The 18,201-nt window shown below is 38.3% G+C and overlaps 1 protein-coding gene across 1 annotated transcript in view; it reads left to right on the top strand.

The window, feature by feature from the left end:
• The window catches only part of LOC101851437 (ras-specific guanine nucleotide-releasing factor 2), a gene marked incomplete in the record, with an annotated part of 169,876 nt that overhangs the window by 140,814 nt on the left and 10,861 nt on the right, over positions 1–18,201 (top strand). The window contains 9 exon segments of the mRNA XM_013087478.2: positions 1,626–1,735; positions 3,125–3,234; positions 11,355–11,534; positions 12,916–13,013; positions 13,860–13,944; positions 14,395–14,592; positions 15,035–15,114; positions 16,211–16,328; positions 17,609–17,677. Of these exon segments, the coding sequence (XP_012942932.1) occupies positions 1,626–1,735; positions 3,125–3,234; positions 11,355–11,534; positions 12,916–13,013; positions 13,860–13,944; positions 14,395–14,592; positions 15,035–15,114; positions 16,211–16,328; positions 17,609–17,677 (1,048 nt within the window).

The raw sequence follows: 18,201 nt of genomic DNA, 5'->3' as shown, positions 1-18,201 counted from the left end.
ATGGCTTATAATACTCTTAAACTCTCATTTCATTAGTCCCTGCCTGCCGTCCCCCAACGCACCTTGGCCTACCCACAAATTATATGTATCTTTTGGATCTCCCCACAAATAGGCTCATGTGGCTGGTTGAATTTTTAATGGGTTTTTTTGTTTTTGTTTTTTGGTAAAAACACGACTGGCTCTAATCACACACGACACAACGCGAGGCGATGACATCACATCACAACATTTATAACCTTGTGCTTCGAATGTCAAACTGTACAAGGGGAACTAAGTAAGTGTGGGAGCCTGCAATAAAAAAAACAACAACGCAACATTTGCGGCACTTCGAAGCGACGGTGGGTACTCATAAATATACGCCTTACGCTTCAAATGTCACATTGTCCAAGGGGAGCTAAGTATGCCAGCATACCAAAAAAAACAAAAAACATTCGCTGCGCTTCAAAGCAGTTGTGGGTACCCATATAGCATTATGCTTCGAATGTCGAATCGTGCAAGGGGAGCTAAATATGCCAGCATACAAAAAAACCATTCGTGTCCTTCGAAGCGGAGGTGGTTTTGCCCACCCATGTAGCCTTGTGCTTTGAATGTCACATTGTCCAAGGGAGCTAAGTATGCCAATGTACAAAAAGCCATTCGTTGCGCTTCGAAGCGGTGGTGGGTACCCATATCTCCTTGTGCTTCGAATTTCGAATCGTGCAAAGGGAGCTCAGTATGCCATGTACTCAACATCTCCGGCTGAGCTTCGAAGCGATGGTCTATTGAGTGCATCATGAGTGCCTTTTAGAGGCATGTTTTATAACTCTACTGGCTCCTCTTATCACTCTGCCCTGTAATCATCAACTTGAACGCAACGTCGAATTTACCTCAACAAATTTAGATATTTTATTATGCTTTAATTTTACTTCAGGTTAAGAAAAATTAGATGAAATCCGTTGTGGAAAAAAATCACCCAGTATTTGAATGGCTCTGCCATGCTTCGAATAGCTGTGAATAGCGCAGAAATCTTGAATGTCAAATAGTGAAATAGAATGGGCTCAGCTCTAGTGTTTAGCACCTTATGCTGTCATGCACAGGTCAAGTCTTTGTGTATCTTGATGCATGTCATTGATTTTTCATGCAAAAATGAAATTTGCTGGTGACTAAGAAGTGATAGGAATGTTCACTTCTTGGGTTTGATCTACAAAACAGTTAAAAGCACTAAAGCTAGCAGATTTGTTTAACTACTGAAAGAAGGAAAGGGAAAGGAACAACTTGTCATCCATCATATGTTCTTTATTTGTTTTCTCCTTGTGTGATTTTTTTGTCTTCTTGTGTAATGGAATATCGAACCACTGGTTCCTGTGGAACTTTTTTATCATGCAAGTTTGTCATCTTGGTGCTGAAGCCTTTTTGAGTTTTTATGTTTTATCCATACCACATCATCTTGATGCCTGTTATTCTAAAAGTTATCTGAAGGGATTAATTTGTAGTCCACACAAAGTATGCATGCTGAGAAGAGCAGATTTTGAGTCTGCTCAAGAATTGAGATTTGAGTCTGCTCCAAGAGCCATTTTACAGTTTGTCTTCATTTAAAACTTGTCTATCCTATGTAACGAAGCTATCTCCTCTAATACATTTCTCAGGTCAAGCTCATCTGCAGCGACAACAGCTTTTGCTGCAGCCACAGCAGGGTTGGCCAGTTGTGCTGATCAGCAACAGAAGGGCATTTCTCGCTACCTCAGTGTGGGGACAGGTAGGTGGTCTGGCCAAACCTTGCCATTGTTTTTCTAACTGAACTTACAAGACAGATCTTATCATTCCATGTACACCAGGTCAACATCACAGAGAAAAGTACTCAGTTACAGTTTGTCTACTGTTTCTTTACGGTATTTCCCATTTGTCTCTACCTTTCTATTTCATCATAATGTTTTATCTCAGCAATACTTGGGGAATTTTCTTCTGACACATTGATGGAGATCCGTTTCAAGTTTTATCGATTTTGTAAATTAATTTTTAAAATGACCCTCAGGTACCCCCCTTCCCCATTCCAATCACTTGACATGTACTGCATTTGGAAGGATCAGACCAACTTTATTCTTCTATGACTTGGCAGTCGGGGATGTGTGAAGGTCTAGTCTGTTCTTGGGGTTGATGTTCATGTTTAATTTTTTTTTTTCAGGTGCCTCTAGCAGTGCTATTATTTGACATGTCATCTAGTGTGTTCGCATTTGTGCCCATAAATATTTTTTTCAAGTACCATCTGTGTTGACCTCACAGCTGTGGTTGTCCTCCTATGGACTAACTGGTTATAGTCTGACACACATTTTGCTATTCGTTTGCTAGAGGGGGTGGAGGGATACCAACTTTGAGTACGGTATTATGAAAACCTTGGATTATGCTTTTGTGTGATGCGTGGACCATTGCAAGGATTTCGTAAAATGATGTAGTGTAACAGGTAGACCCACCTCTTTCATGTTGCTGCGGTTTCAGCTGGTACTTAAGTCCTTTTTTGCACTCAGGCATTCGGTCCTCCAAACAATTTCCTCATGCGCAAATTGTACAAGATCCTGGCCAGTCTCCCTATATCGGGGACCTTAATCCGGAGAATAGGCATTATGTCAATTCAGTTATGTTACCAGTGTGAAAACGTTTTGAAAACCATGAAAACCCTAACTGTTTTAGTATTGAGCAGTTGCAAAGGGATGATGAAAACAGAGGTGAAGAGGTCAGTATTGATTATAGCTTCCCCTTTGCCATCTCGTCACTATCTTGGACACACATAGAAAAGATGCCACAGTGGCTGGTCATGTATAGTTTGAGACTTGAGAGTGAGAAAAGTCAAATTTTTATTGTACTCCTCATTGTTAGTTTCTGCTGTTAACAGTTTAGATTTCTCTCGGTCCTTACAAGTTGTTTGCACAGGCACTTTAGACTCGTAAAGAGTACATAAATTAGAAGAAGAGTAAAAGTTCACATAATTTTTTTACTGATCTTTGTTCCCCTCTATGGATTCTATTCCTTGAACACTCTGAGGAGACCCCCTAAAGTTTGCTGTAACTGACTGCCTATCCAAATGAGGAAGTAGCTAGTTCTGATTTATCGCCTTCCCTTCCAATCTTGTCACCATATTGGACAAACACAGGTACTTTAGATGCCCGGCCCGTCATGAAAAAGCGTGAGTCAGTGATCAGCACTGCAGCCACCATGCGGGTGCTCAATGTGCTCAAGCACTGGGTATCCAAACACCAACAGGTGAGAGCTCCTCACTCACTGGCCCCTTTGTCGCTGGAGGATTGTATTGTGTAGCCTGCGTATGCCCGTGTAGGAACCGTGTAGTGTGCTCTCTATTATAACTATTATATTATTAGTATTATTTTTTTTTTATTATTATCATTATTTTATTACTTTTGATTTTTACTATTATTTGTATTATTATTGTTGTTATATTGCCTCATTTCTATCAAGCTTCATTTCCTATACTCTTATTAGACGTGCTGGTGATATATATTTATAGCTCCTCTGCTCCTTACATGTTGTTTTGTACCCACCTTCAGGGGTAAGCACAACCTGTGTGTTTGTTTTTGGTGCCATCTGCAGCCTCCCCATTTGATTCCATTATGTGTTTGTGTGTTCCCACCATGTCCGTCAGCACCTCCTGTGTTGATTTGTTAAATTACAAGCTTGATGTGTAAATTGCTACTAATGTTCTAATAGTGAGTGTGAAAATGCACTTTGATGTATGTCCTCACACCTCATGTGACTTTTTCTTGGTGCAAAAATCGCTGTGTAAGCCTCTAGTCTTCTGCATAATGTCACGGCAATACTTATCAGCATTTCTGTACAGCCTAAACTTAGGTGTTCCCCCATTAAATAAACCCACTGCAAACCAGCAGGAAGTGCAAACCTTATAATGGTGGAATAACACGCATGAGCAACTGAGCTCCGATCTATATATTGCATATTTACTTTTGTGAATTGTCTTGTGCCTGTTTGCCATCTTCCTCACTCTAACCAATCTGGGATGTGTTCATCTTTCATAGCTGCCTATTCTGTTTGCTACATCGTTGAACTTGTAGCTGGGGATAGCTAAAGGGAAAGGTGCATCACTCGTAATGATGTAAGCATGCTCTCCTGTTCGGTCTCTTTGGCTTCACACATGTTTGTTTAACTGCAAGAGGGCCTTTACTGTGGGTTCCTTTCCTGTCTAATTTATTTCTCTTTCCCATACACAGGCACAAACACCCACGCCCCTCAGGTTTGGGTTGTATGTGATCTTGAATTCTTTCTGAGTTCTCAAGATTGGATTGGTTTTCTTTTCGTAGTTTCTCCATCTTTATCCGTTCTCGATTTCTTCTTTTGTTTTCCTCTATTGAGAGAAAATCTGCAGAAACTTTTTCTGAAGTTTACTAATTATTTTGCTATGGGAAATTATCGTAGAAACTGAATTTTTCTTGTCCACACAACCTAGAACACATGTGAACTCTTCTCTGACATGGGAAAGCTGTCTTTCCCTTCCTCTGACCAAAATTTTCACATTGACTGGTTTCAAGTAGCTGCAGTTTGTGATTGTGAATGAGATGTTTCCGTTGCATTTTCTGCCACTTGTTCTTCTAACCTATTTTGAAGAGGTGGAGATAGTTTGATCTGCCGTTCCTGGTCAGTCACATTCAATTCCAGAGTTCAGCAATTATTCTATTATGATTTTTTGTTTCTTTGTCTGACTTTCATCAGGCCAGGTCTGAGATGCCAGCTATGCAATTTTGTGGTTCTTTTATTTCCGAACGAACGAATTTCAGGAGCTGACTCAGAATGGAAATCGGCAAATGAGATGCTGTCACTCATGATAAAGCTTTTTTTTTGTTCGCTTTTTTAACCCCATTCCAGATCTGGTTTTAGTTCCAACTTCACAGCACTGTTATCATTGTATGTCTTGGAACCATTTTCAGATCCAGAATCAGAGCAGAAATCAGCTGATAACATGCTTTGACACACATCTTATGTTTCATAAGTGTTCTCTCTCTGTGCTTTATGTATCCTAGGTCAGACAAATTGGTCAATTTGCATTGGCTCTGCTCACACTCTGAGAGTGATTAAGATCTTGAAAAACTGGATTTTTAGTAACTACGAGGTAATTTTGCCATCCTAAATTGTCACTTTTTTCTTTTGCTTAAATTTTTTTTGGTCATATTGCTTGCTGAATCAATTTTTGCCTCATTATTTGTATATGATAGATTCAAATTCACCGGCCATGATTTAAGTGATGGTATTGATGGCTGCATTAAATAAATAATAAGAGCTGTTCCTAAATATAATGGTATCACACTGTCTTCTTGTCATGGCTAGATTTTATTGAGACCATAAGAATTTGGGAGGCTCACTCGAAAAAAATGTTTTGATTTCTTAAATCTGTACACAAAATCCTCTTTATTTATCAAAAATGAGTTTGCCTGGAGGGAGTGGGGGTTGAGGGATTAGAAATTTGAATCTGAGCACTTCACTGAATCTAGTTTGCACTATGTTATTATTAATGTAACCTTCGAAATCCAAATGATAGATAAAACAGGGATTTATGTTCTAGTCAGACCACAATAACAGACTGAGTGACAAAATTTGTTCTGTGCCAGATCCAAAAATTTCAGTGTCAGGTGTTTTTTTGCTCTCCCTTGAAACAGCAGTCTTACGTTTTCATTTTTTCATCACGGAATGCACTAAATGTTGTCCACTCTCTGTTCAAAAGTGTATGTTTTTATGAAAGTGTACTTTGTGAATATTAACTAATATAACATAAAATGAAAGCTGCTGTCATTTTTTCTTCTGATGTGGTGCATAGCAAGTTTTGTCATGGAGCTCTCTGGACATTATTGTTGGACTTGCCAAGCCATGTTATTGTTGTTGTTGTGTGTGTGTGTGTGTGTGGTAGCCTATCCGTTCAAAATGTTTGGAGCCCCGAAGAGCGTGCTCTTCGCCAGGGCCACCGCCTCTCTTGGGTGGCGGGTGAGGTGTTGTTGTTGTTGTGAATCCAGCAGCCCTTCAGGTCATTTCTTCTACCCATTGCCATGTTGTGTATTACAGAAAAGTCTCGTTAAGTTGGTTCTTTTGGCAGTATATAGTGGTTTCTGGGTTTTGAGTGGGAGGAAAAATTAGTTGATACAGGTGAACTTTCCTGGTTAATTATGATTAGATGGTTGTTTAGGAGTTCATGCAGGTCTGTTTCACATGTCAGAGAGTGTAAGTTTATTTGGCAGCTGTTTTGGCTTTTGACTTTATTTTGCTTTTGTGTAGTTATAAATATGGGACGGCTGTGTAGCCACAGAATGTGCAAGCAAGAAAATGTTATCAGACTGTCTAGACCCCCAACTACAACTTTGTTTATGCCTAAATAAGCTCCAAGCAGGAGTTCTCAAGTGTCTGGAATTTATATTAATACTTAGCATGTTAGTTAATTGTTGTGGAAATAAGGCCAAAATGTGTGATTTGACAGTTTGGGGGTTTTCAATGTGGGGGGGGGATTTTAAAGCGGAGTGTGTCTGGACATGCCATCAAGTATAGATTTCTGTTTTGTTTGTTTGTTTTTGTCCAGTTGATGTTTATTTCCTCCCACCATGCTGCTTTTTGCTTTGAGAGGGCTTGGTGCAGTCTTTTTAGGGGGATTGGTGCAGTCTTGTTCAGAAGATCTGATGTACTGGATGCAGTCTTGTTCAAAAGGGCTTGGTGCATTCTTGTTTAAGCACTTGGCGCATTTCTCGGGGGCTTGTTGCAGTCTTTTAGGGGGCTTGATGCAGTCTTGTTCAGGTGCGTGACGCAGTTCTTGGGGGCTTGATACAGTCCTTTTCAGGTGCTTAATGTATATATCATCTTGTTCAGCAGCCTCTCTCTTTTCCTCTTGGGAGTTAACCCATTTTGAGAGGTGTACATTACTCCCTGTCGTTTAAAAAAAAAAGACTTTACTGTGAAACAGTTTCAGTATTCACGTATTCCCTTTTATCTGGCTATTCTGCAAGTTGTAAACCCCACCATATAGTCTTCCTTTTCTGTTGAGTAAATGTAAGCCTGATTAGAAATGACTAAGATAGTATTACCCCTTATTCATCACAGGCAAAATGAGACTGTGAAATTGACTCTCTCTCTCTCTTTCTCTCTCTCTCTCTCTCTCTCTCTCTCTCTCTCTCTCTCTCTCTCTCTCTCTCTCTTTCTCTCTCTCTCTCTCTCTCTCTCACTCACACACACGCGCGCACACACAAATATATATTTATATATACAGACTCCAAACACACACTCACACACTCTCATTTAGAAGATATCACACACACACATACACACACACACATACACACACACACATACACACACACACATACACATACACACACACACACACAAACACACACACACACAAACACACACACACACATATATATATACAGACTCCAAACACGCACACTTACACACTCTCATTTGGAAGATATCTTGGCAGGGCATTTTTGTACAATATTTTCCTGTTGTGGAACTTTTATAAATAAATCTGTTCTCATTCACATTTTGTTGTCTTTGCTCCTGATATTTTCTCTGCCCTCCCCTTTGATTTCTCTCTTCTTTTAAAAGTCAGTCTCACACTCTTTACAGCATTTCTCACAGTCTTCTTTCAGTATATTTCTAAGAATTATATAAAGTCTCACAAAACTTTGTTACTCCTTCTGTTCTTTTATTTCTACAGCGTTTCTATGTCTACCATGATTGGTAATTGAAATACTTGTACTCATTTTGTGCCAAAACTTTTTCATTTCTTTTTTTTTTTAATGTTAGATAAGACATAACAAAATTATGTTCAAGTTTAATCAAAGTCTTGTAACTGTGATGTAATAAAAATCTAGCAGATTTCCCTTTTGAGAATATCGATTTAGGATCTCTGTTACTTAAACTTTAGAGCCAAGACTGCCTTTAAGTTATGTTCAATGAACCAACAGAAGATTTGCTCCTAGTGGTTAGTGGTTTGTTTAGAACCATAATTCACTCTTGTTATGGCCTCTGTGTGAAAGTGTACATGTGTTGTTTGTGCTGTTCCCTGCATATGAGAAACTAACTAGTTGTTAAAGATACAGTCTTATATATACTCTGTTTAAATAAGTGGTTTGTCACATTATTCACATCATTTCCACCTCAATTTTTGCTACCAAAACTCATATTTATCTCATTGTTTCTAATGGTAGTCTACTGTTTCTCATTCTTTCTATGTCTGTGGATAATAACATTGCCTTCTCATTCTTTCGATGTCAGTGGTTAATAACATTGTCTTCCTTTTTTTTAGGATCAATAGGATTTATTTTCACCCTATGGAGCATGGGTCTATAGGTTTTTTGTCTGTAAAAATAGCCCTCTATCTTCTGTTTATTGGTTCCTCCTTTTCTGACGTTAGTTTTTTTTAATCCAAAGGAAAAGAAGGGACAAGTGATGGAGTGATAGTGCCTCCTTCCTTGAAACGAAAGAATTCTCTAATCAAACCTTTCTTAACTTTTTTTTAATGAACTTAGTGCGTTGTTTGAGAACAGACACTCCACCTTTAAAGCGCTTCAGCTGTGCCTAGTAGGATTTATACTTAATAATTTTTTTCTTTCTTTTTTTTTAAAGAATATCCAGATGACTGCAAGTAACATGTACATTATTGCTGGGACTTACGAGAGAAAAATGCAAGGAAACTTGGCCCTCCTATTTTCAAAGTTAATGATAATAATGATTATAAATTTCACTTATATAGCACATTTCCATTAAGAAAGTGCTTTACAATAGTACAAATAACACAAGCACCATATGTTTCTAATAGCAGTAATTTCTCTCTCTCTCTCTCTCTCTCTCTCTCTCTCTTTCTCTCTCTCTCTCTCTCTTTCTTTCTCTCTGTCTCTTTCTGTCTCTCCCACAAACAATTGCACACACGCGCCCGCGCGATTGAAATTTTGATAAAGATGTGGCATCCTGTAGGTGTGCTGGTAATGCGTTCCACACGGAGGGAGCGTGATGGGGCAAAAACTCTCCCTCCAAGTCTTTGACTTTTACTTTAGGCGTGTTTTAACAGTCTTTTTTGGGGCCAGTCTTAGAGGCGGAGGTGGTCCTAAATCGATGACCATGTTGCAAAGATAAGCTGGGACAGTGGGTGGTTGGTGGGTGCTCTGGTGTGGTTTGCTTCTTCTTTCCTATCAAATATTTATCGTCCTTATCCCCCCTTCTTCTTTTTTTATGTTTGTTACTCTCTTGTAACACCTCTAATCTTCTGGCGCTCATATGACCTTATGCAGTTGCGAGCGCCGTAAAACCTCTACTAAAACTAAACTCAGCTGGGACAATATTGTTGACACACTTAAAACGAAGGACAGCTATCTCGTACTGAATGTGTACTTTCACAGGGAACCAGTGAAGTTGGACTAACATTGGTGTTACATACTCCTTGGCAGGTTTCTTTAGAATTATGTGCTTGTTCAATCTTGTCTGTGTGTGAAAGGCTGATAAAACACTGTAATACATGCTCTGTAGTTGAGCAGACATTATGTATCAACCAATGCCATGCTTGTTATTATCCCCTGCCCCAAGATTATTTTTATTTTGTTAAATACAGAATGTTCATAGTGTTGCAAAATGTCTTCTCTGTTGTGTGTGCATGTCTGGATCTGTGAGCTTATATATGGATTTTTCCATTTTTGTTCTGGGTTCAATTGCATGTTTACCTTTGAGTGGTGTATATTTTTTTCTTTTTCACTTCCTCCTTCCCCCACATATTTTATGATTTATACATTGATATACTTTTGCACTAAAGTGTATGTGGTGGTAATTTGGACACTGAATAAAGAAAATAAATAGTATAATATCTTAGATTTATGACAATGATTGATACTGATTGTACTTTGGTAGGTTGTTGGTTCAATTGGAATCTTGAGGTGCATGAATGTTTTCACCACTGTTGAATGGTGTTGCATAATTCTCTATATTCATGCATCAGCATAGAGTTTCATTTGCAGCTTTAAGTACTAATCATTGTTTTAAAGATAGATCTAGTTTGATATGGAATTTTATGAAATAGAAAGTGGAAACTCTTTAAAGAGTAGTTTTACCATCTGCATGTTTAATGTATGGATTGTTGTAATCATAAGTAGGCCAATATTTATTTTCTTGCATGAAGGTGGAGGAAAAAATTGTTTCCTTTTTCTTGAGCTGGGTCTTTTATGTTGGCCCTTTTTTTAAACATTGATCAGCAGTTATCCAGTAGTGTGTACCACAGCTCATGTTATGAGATATGCTCCTTTGCAGTTCGATTTGTTTTATTTAGGATGGGTGGTCCTGAGATAGAAAAATACTGTTTTAAGGTTACAAATTTCACTGTACAGATGAAGAAAATTTTTTGTTTTCCATAATCTGTCAGCAAAGACTTGTATATTAGTAATGACCTGAAGACTCATTTGTCAGTGTCTGCTTTGTCTGGAAAAATTTGTTGACATAGACTTACATTTGGTTGTAAAGTTACTTCAGGTTATGAATTATTTTACCTCGATATTTCAGAACATGATACTGGTAACAAAATGATGAAATGGGGAAAAAGCTTTTAAGGAAGTTTTTTTGGAGGGACTGTCACTGTATATGCTTTGATAATTTGTCCCAGAAGTGGGTTGGATAAGTTATTTATTTTTAAAAGAAAAACGAAGCTGGTCATACAGGTTGATATGTGGGGAACTGGAAAATTTGTTGTCAAAAATATGTAATGTGGGTGTTCTCTACGAGAGTGTTTAGCTCCAGAAACATCTAACATACATACTAAGTTGTAGCAAAACATTTTTCTTGATTACAGGTATCATGCACTGTTTTTCTGTTGGGGGTTTCTGATGGGGCTATACTCAAGAGTATAAAATCAGGCCATAATGGTGAAAGGAGGAAAGTTTAAGGCTAGCCCAGCGGGCTGTTCACAAAAAAAAAGCCTAATTTGGCCTTTTATACAGAAGAATGCCCTTTTTTTTTTTAAAGTACTATTGTTATCAAGTCCCAGGTCACAAAACATTTGAAATAGAGGTTGCTATTGTTCATGTTTCATTTCCCTGTATCACAGCACTTCCTGGCATACTGCTGCCTCTTTTGAAAGTCTTAATCTTGTAGTTTCATTTTTAGTCTTCTGAAATACTGGGTGAACGTTCTCCACCCATATTGGAGATGGCCTTTTTTTTGGAGTTCCTACCTCCTAATTAACCTTGCAGTGTTGAAAGGGACATTAAATATATACAATTTTGCGACTTTTAAAAAATATGAAATGTCTAGTTAGTGCCTGATACAATACTCACATACCTTTATCAATTGATCTTATTATCCCAATCCCCTTCCCCCCTCCCCTTTCCCCCCAGGATTTTGAGTCTGACCCTGAGCTCAAGGCCCAGGTGGTGGATCTGCTGGAAGAGATGGTTGTCAACACGAACCTGCTCCCTGCGGAGCACAAGGCTGCCGCCTCTATCCTGCGCACCATCAGCAAGGAACCCTCACCAGAGAAGCGTGTTGACCTGGCTCAACTCCTCATGCCCCCTTCTGTGAGATGATTTTTTTTCTTCTTCATAGAAGGCTGTTCTAGAATTTGTACACAGCCAATTCTGTTGTCCAATTTTCCTCCAAGCCACCCATCATATATTTCCCCATAATTCAACCTCTATTTAACCTATCGGCATGATATAAGCCCGAACTGAGTTGAAATGAATACTCTTTGGTATAAAAATAAAACCTGAATATAAATTATTTCATGGATTGGGTGGCTGCAGTAGACCTTTTGTTATGATTGTAAACGACCAAGCTATGCCGTGTGCCAGTTCAAGAGTCTAGCCCTGAGCTCAAAGCATGCCAGCTGAACTGGAGCAGCTTAGGCCAAGGGTTAATCATTAGATCAGAAACACATGAAATGGTCGTGGCAGGTTGCAGGATATATGAAAGCATATTGTTGTTTTCTTCAAATAGAGGATCAATAAAGTGTGTCTTATTATCATATTGCAAATCAAAAGTACTTGTTACTTTTCAGCTGCATTAGCAGTGTTTGTTTTTGTATTGATTCAATGCCCTCAATACAAATTGGTCAGTGGATGGTTGGAAGGCACCACTTATAGGTTCCACTTTTCTTTTTTCAATGTATCTGTGTACATTGTTGCACTAAATGACCATTATTGTGTCGCTTTGCTTGTCTTTACTTGAACAAACAAACAAATAGTTCATTTCAGGGGCTAACCCCACTTTGATGAGGGGTTTTGCTTGACTTGACAATTCAATAGATCAAAAGGAAAGAGACCACTGGACTTAGCTAAAGACAGAAGAATCGACAGGTTTTTTTAGTTTTTTTGTTAATGGGATGTTGAATACCTTTTATTATGCTTTAATTATTCTCGCTGACGTTTGTGTATCTCATGATTTTTTAAAATAGATAGTCTAGATAGTTTGTGTGGCATTGGACAATTTTTATCGAGTTTATTTTTATGGTTCATCACCTTTTATTTAATAAGATATTTGAGTAGATTTTACTGAAGATTGTTGATGAAAGACACAAAAAATGTAAACTTGCAGTTTCCAAGACCACTCAAACTTGGGTGTCACCAAATTTCGGCGGCTATTTTCTCACTAATATTACCTCTGACAGTAGGCAACCTCCCTACCTCCTTTAATCGCAAATATCTCGACTTTTATTCCACACAGGGGGGTATTTTTTCATCAAAAGCAAAACAGAGGAATAGCTTTAAGATGATACCAATAGCTCCAAATCCCCAAAACTGACAAGCGCCAGATTCCTATGTGTCATGACACATTTTGTATATCTAAAATTGTGGTTACATTTTGCTCCTCCAGTTTTTTGGCTCTGTAAGTAAAATAAACATTGTTGGATAAATTAAATATGGATGTGTACTTACGCTGATTTTTTTAATTTGTCCTCAGTCACCATCGAAAGACAACTCGGACTCCCTGTCAGCTCTGGATATAGCAGAGCAGTTAACATATCTTGACCACCAAATCTTTATTGCAATAAGAAGCGAGTAAGTTGCTTGGAGGATGTCGATGGTTTCAGATGCAAACTTGTCAACTCTGAGATTCTGTTTTTAAAAATATTTTCTTGTGCCTGTTCAAAGATTTTGTGTGATTTTACTTTTAAGAATCTCAGAATTAGAACAGATGTACTAGAATAACTCTCAAATTTCAGTTCATATTTGAAGTAAAATGAGCAAACCAGACAGGAGTTGTTTTTTTGTCTACTTTAAAGAAAGCATATGCAGATTTGGCAAGACTGAGTTTATACACCATTGATATGTTGATATTTGTCGTTTTTTTTTGGGGGGGTGGGGTGTTCGTGATCAAATGGTTGAGGGTTTTTCTAGCAGGTTGTACCTTAGTTTAATCAGTTTGTAGTTTCTACGTATACTCTAGCTTTGTTTTATAGCATTGAAAGACTGTCTTTCAACAGACATGTGAGTCTTTATTTAACTGATTTGCTTTAGTATCTCATCAATTTTTAGGTCCAACAGTTTTATGAGTATATGAGACCTGGTATGTTTCTTCTAGGGCTTCTTATTAGTGTCAGTGTCATCCTAGGAGGCACCTGGCAAAATGTGGCCATTATTATGTTGAAGTTTCCACGTGACAACTAAAATATATTTGCTTATTTTGTAAAGTTGATGACATTGTGATTGGTAGAAGACTCCCACATTTTACGTCCTGTGATGAGGGCCCATGTGGTTTATTAGGCCTTTGTATTTTCCTGATATTCTAGTTCTTTCTGTTATAGAGCATCTTATGCTTATGATCCCGCATGAGCTTTTTTGCCTCGCTTGCGTTTTTGTTATCATTAATTCATTTGTTCTTTCTAACTTTTTAACCTTCTCCAGAGAATTGCTAAGCCAGGCTTGGATGAAGCCAGATAAATGCCATAAAGCTCAGCATGTTCTCCATGTCAGCAAAAGATTCAACGAGGTTTGTCATGCATCTGAGTTTGGTTATATTGTCAGCAATCGAAGAAAACAACAAAAATAACGGAAAATTTATTGAACTGCTTCCTTCAAAAGTAAATGATAACATATCGATCCTTGTCTTTCAACACATTACTATGTTGCTCAATTAGATATGTCTTTGAGATTCATTTCCTTTTTCAAAATACGTAGGTTATGCAAAATTTGATTTTTTCTAATTTAAAGATTACTTTCTCAGTAGGTGTGTGTGTTTTCATTTTTACACTGATATGATATTAAGAAAACTATCATACCTTCATTTGCCTCAAGTCCGTATTGTATGGAGCTTATAGTGTGGTAATACTTTGTCATGTTCTTAAATATGATGTAAATGTGAAAATTCTCTATAAGACTACAGTGCCACTTCATTTCATAGCATTGCAATTAATATTATTATCTTGTGATTTGCTCACAGGTCAGCCGATTAGTTGTGTCGGACATTGTTGGTCGCTCAAACTTACAAGACCGCGTGGCTTGCATCGAAAAGTGGGCAGCCATTGCTGACATCTGCCGCTGCATGCAAAACTACAATGGAGTACTCCAGATCTGTGCTGCTTTTGTAAATAGCTCTGTGTACAGGCTGAAGAAAACCAGTGAGAAGCTGTCTAAACAAGTAAGATTATAGTGTGCTGAGTTATGTATATTTTACTAGAATAGGAAATATGGATTCAGATCTTGTCCAGAACGAAGTATGCTGCAAGCAGAAATGAACTTTATGTTGAAGATTGGTTTACTGACAGGAATGTCTTTTCATGGTTGAAATAAGTGGTATTTGCACATTTTTGTTCTTGTGTTGAGCAATAGCTAAACACTATTCTGTCACTCTGACACAGAATTCCTAAGCATTTACACATTTGCCCTCATCAACCATGTCAGTTTTTCAGGTGATGAACATCAAAGTTTGATTTGCTTTGATCTCAGAAATGAAATATTTGTTTATTTATGCAATTTTTTTAAAAGCATCTAATATTGATGGACTTTCTGTTTCATGTGCCTCAAGGAGTACTGTAAGGTTGGTAGTTTGTACCTCTATTTGTTTCTTCTTGCATTTCCAGACCAAACAAATGATTGAAAGGCTACAGACATTGGTTTCCTCTGAGGGCCGTTTCAAGAACATGAGGGATGCATTGCACAGGTGAGAAGACTGCAGAACATAGGAAAGTAAAGTATAACCGCATACGTCTTCATATAACACAACAATCGCACCCCATCAGAGAAATAACTAGTCTGACCTTGACTACCTCAGTGACCCTGTATATTGCGCACTAGGTCATGTAGTTCAAAATGGAGGGCTGTACTTTTCTTTTACCACATTTTGCAGGGATGTCGTTTTTCCTTTTTTTTATTTCTGTTGCTGCAGTTATTTTCTCTGAATCGATATGCCAACACAAGCCCTTTCCAGGTTTGCCCATCATTACAAAGTTGGCGGCATGGTTACAATTTTTATTCAGTTTTTCGATTTTTTTAAATTTTGACTAAACAAACCACTACCTGAAGAATATGTGGAGAAAAACTACCAGACCCGGACAGTTTACGTCATTACATCACATGCAGCCATCTAGCTTTAACATCCTCTTTGCACTGAACCCTTGTAGTCGCTCAGTGCCACTTTACCCTTAAAAAAAACCCATTAGACTAAGGCAAATGTTAGGTTGACAAGGTGTCCTTGATTACAAGGACATATGCTGGTAGGTGGGCAACGGTCGGCAAGAAGCTGATGCGTGATCAACAAGTGACAGCTGTTCTGAGTTTTTGTGATCAAAGTTGTGTTGTTTCTTGTCTAGTTTAGTTCTACTCTAGCATAGTTTGTGGATATTCTGTTGTCTTGTGTTATGGAAGGGGATGAGAGCAGACATGCCTTTTCTGCAGCTGTTAGTCATGAAGTTGACCTGCAGATTGAAGTTCATCGTTGATGTCCACGTTGAGTTCAAATTTTTCTCATATTACACTGTGTTTTTTGTGTTAGATTCTGTGCCATGATGAAGAACCAAGTGCACTGGTGCTTGCTCATAACAGTCCGAGTCATACATAGTGTCACACTTCTACAAGAATTAAACGATCGTCTCTTTTGTTCAAGTACCTAAGATATGTTAATTTGACTGATTTTGAATCTCTTCAAGTATGTTTAGGCTGTTATCTGCACTGTTTGGAAAAGTACCTAAAAATTCAACCTCAGACTTAATAATAGCTGATGTATGTTGCAAGCTACTGTCATTTTGTCTTTGCAATAGGTGTGACCCTCCTTGCATCCCATACTTGGGCATGTACCTCACTGATCTGTCATTCATCGAAGAAGGCACTCCAAATGTTACAGAGGATGGACTTGTCAACTTTTCAAAAATGAGAATGGTAAGACCTGATTTTTTCGCTCAAGTCTATATGTGTAGCTCACCTTTCAAGAATTTTGTTTTGTATTCTGAGTTTGACATGTAACAAAGCATTCACACATAGGTAATCAAGTAAAGCTCAGAATTGTTTTAAAAGTGGTTTTCTTAATTTTCTTTTATTTCAAATGTCAAATACAATTGTTGTTTTTTCATAACTTGGTACTCAAATTGTAATACCGAAAGTTTCTCAAAACGCCAAGCAAAAAATTTTGCTGGCCATACCATAAGGCATAACCCCATGGGCCATGAAGCCTTCTTTATATATGCTTTTTCATGTTTGTTGGGGGGGGGGGGGGTATTAGCTTGAGGATATGGTGCTCATCTGACTTTTTTTTACAGAGGTGGGCCATGAGTTACAGACTGTTGAGCTCTGTGGTTGGAGCAAAAGATTGTTCATTTTCATTTTTTTTTTTGGTGCTGTATACTGTTCATTTTCATTTTTTTTTTTGGTGCTGTATACCGCCATCTGAAGGGTAGAAACAGTACATGCCTGCCTCCAGTAAGGATCATAAAAATGCATATAGCTGTAATTTGGGGGGAGGGAAAATGTGACGTGTCCACAGAACAAATAAGTCACTGAGGCATTTTTATCATTCCTCTGTGCCGTGTGTGCACAGGTGTTTGCGCATGATGTGTGCACCGGTTTGTTTACTTGTGTATGAGTGTGTCCTATAGGTGAGTGGCAAAAGAAGGGAAACTGGGTGAAAAGATGAGAGTTCTTGATTAAAGAGAGTGAGGGAATATGTATTCATGTACTTTGCCTCTAACAAACAATTGTGTGGGTGCGTACATTTTTGTTTTTGATATTGTATAAGAGATTGGGCTCTCTCTCATTGAATGTGAGCTGTAAAAGGCTGTCAATTATTATTTAAGTCATATTTCTTGTAGGTCTCCCAACATCGTGTCGTGATAAGTACTAAATATTAGTAACTCCTTGAATACTGTTGTCAAGTTATGGCTTTGACTTTTATGGCTACATATCCATATGTAGAAGTACACTGAACTGCATTTCTTCTGAATTTTTAATTGCAATACAGGGGGGTAATTTTAGCATGTCATAATTTGGTCAAATGGAAGGCATAAGAAGCCCTAAAAGTTAAGTTTTAATTGAAGTCTCAGAAATTTCAGGGTACTGCGTATGTATATTTTTTGCTTTGAATGAGATCAGGACAAAACAATTTTAGGTGGCATTTTGGAACAAACTGGATACCACAACAGCTTTATTCACACCCTTTTCCTCAGATTGCTCATGTGATAAGAGAAATCCGCCTGTTCCAGCAAACCTCCTACAAAATTGAACATCATCCACGGGTAAGACTTGATGCTTTCTGCTGCCCAGCCAGTTTGAGAGTGTCTGGGTGCAGGAGATGGACCGAGCAGAATGCCTAACTTGCTTTCTGGCCGTGAAACCTCTTAGTAAAGGCACAACGACCCAGGACGTGACGATCCAATGGCTTCCCCACTTGGCCAATACCTCATGAAAGAGTCGAAAACCTTAGCCAGTAGCCATTGGTGGCGGGGAATGGGCAACGTGAACCCTACCGGAATTACACGGTCACAGGGCAGTTAGGTCTTTCCAGTCTCTTGAAAACTCCTAGTACCCTCCTATCCTCAACATGAATGGCCTCTTCTCAGGGTGGGCAGACAGTCCACAGACACCCCAGTCCACAATGCCATGCTTTCTGCTGCAAATGTTGTAATAGTGCTCAAGATAGAGTGTAAATAGTTTTTCTGTGTTTGAAGTCAGATGCACAATGAAGTTTGAGAATTACTTAGGATAATAATATGAGATAATCTCATTACTCTGCAATTTTAGGTTCATGTATTAGGTTGTT

Source organism: Aplysia californica, unplaced genomic scaffold (assembly GCF_000002075.1).
Source record: "Aplysia californica isolate F4 #8 unplaced genomic scaffold, AplCal3.0 scaffold00591, whole genome shotgun sequence".
Taxonomy (NCBI): Eukaryota; Metazoa; Mollusca; class Gastropoda; order Aplysiida; family Aplysiidae; genus Aplysia; species Aplysia californica.
Note: the sequence above shows the minus strand (reverse complement) of the source record. Positions and strands in the feature narration are given on the sequence as shown.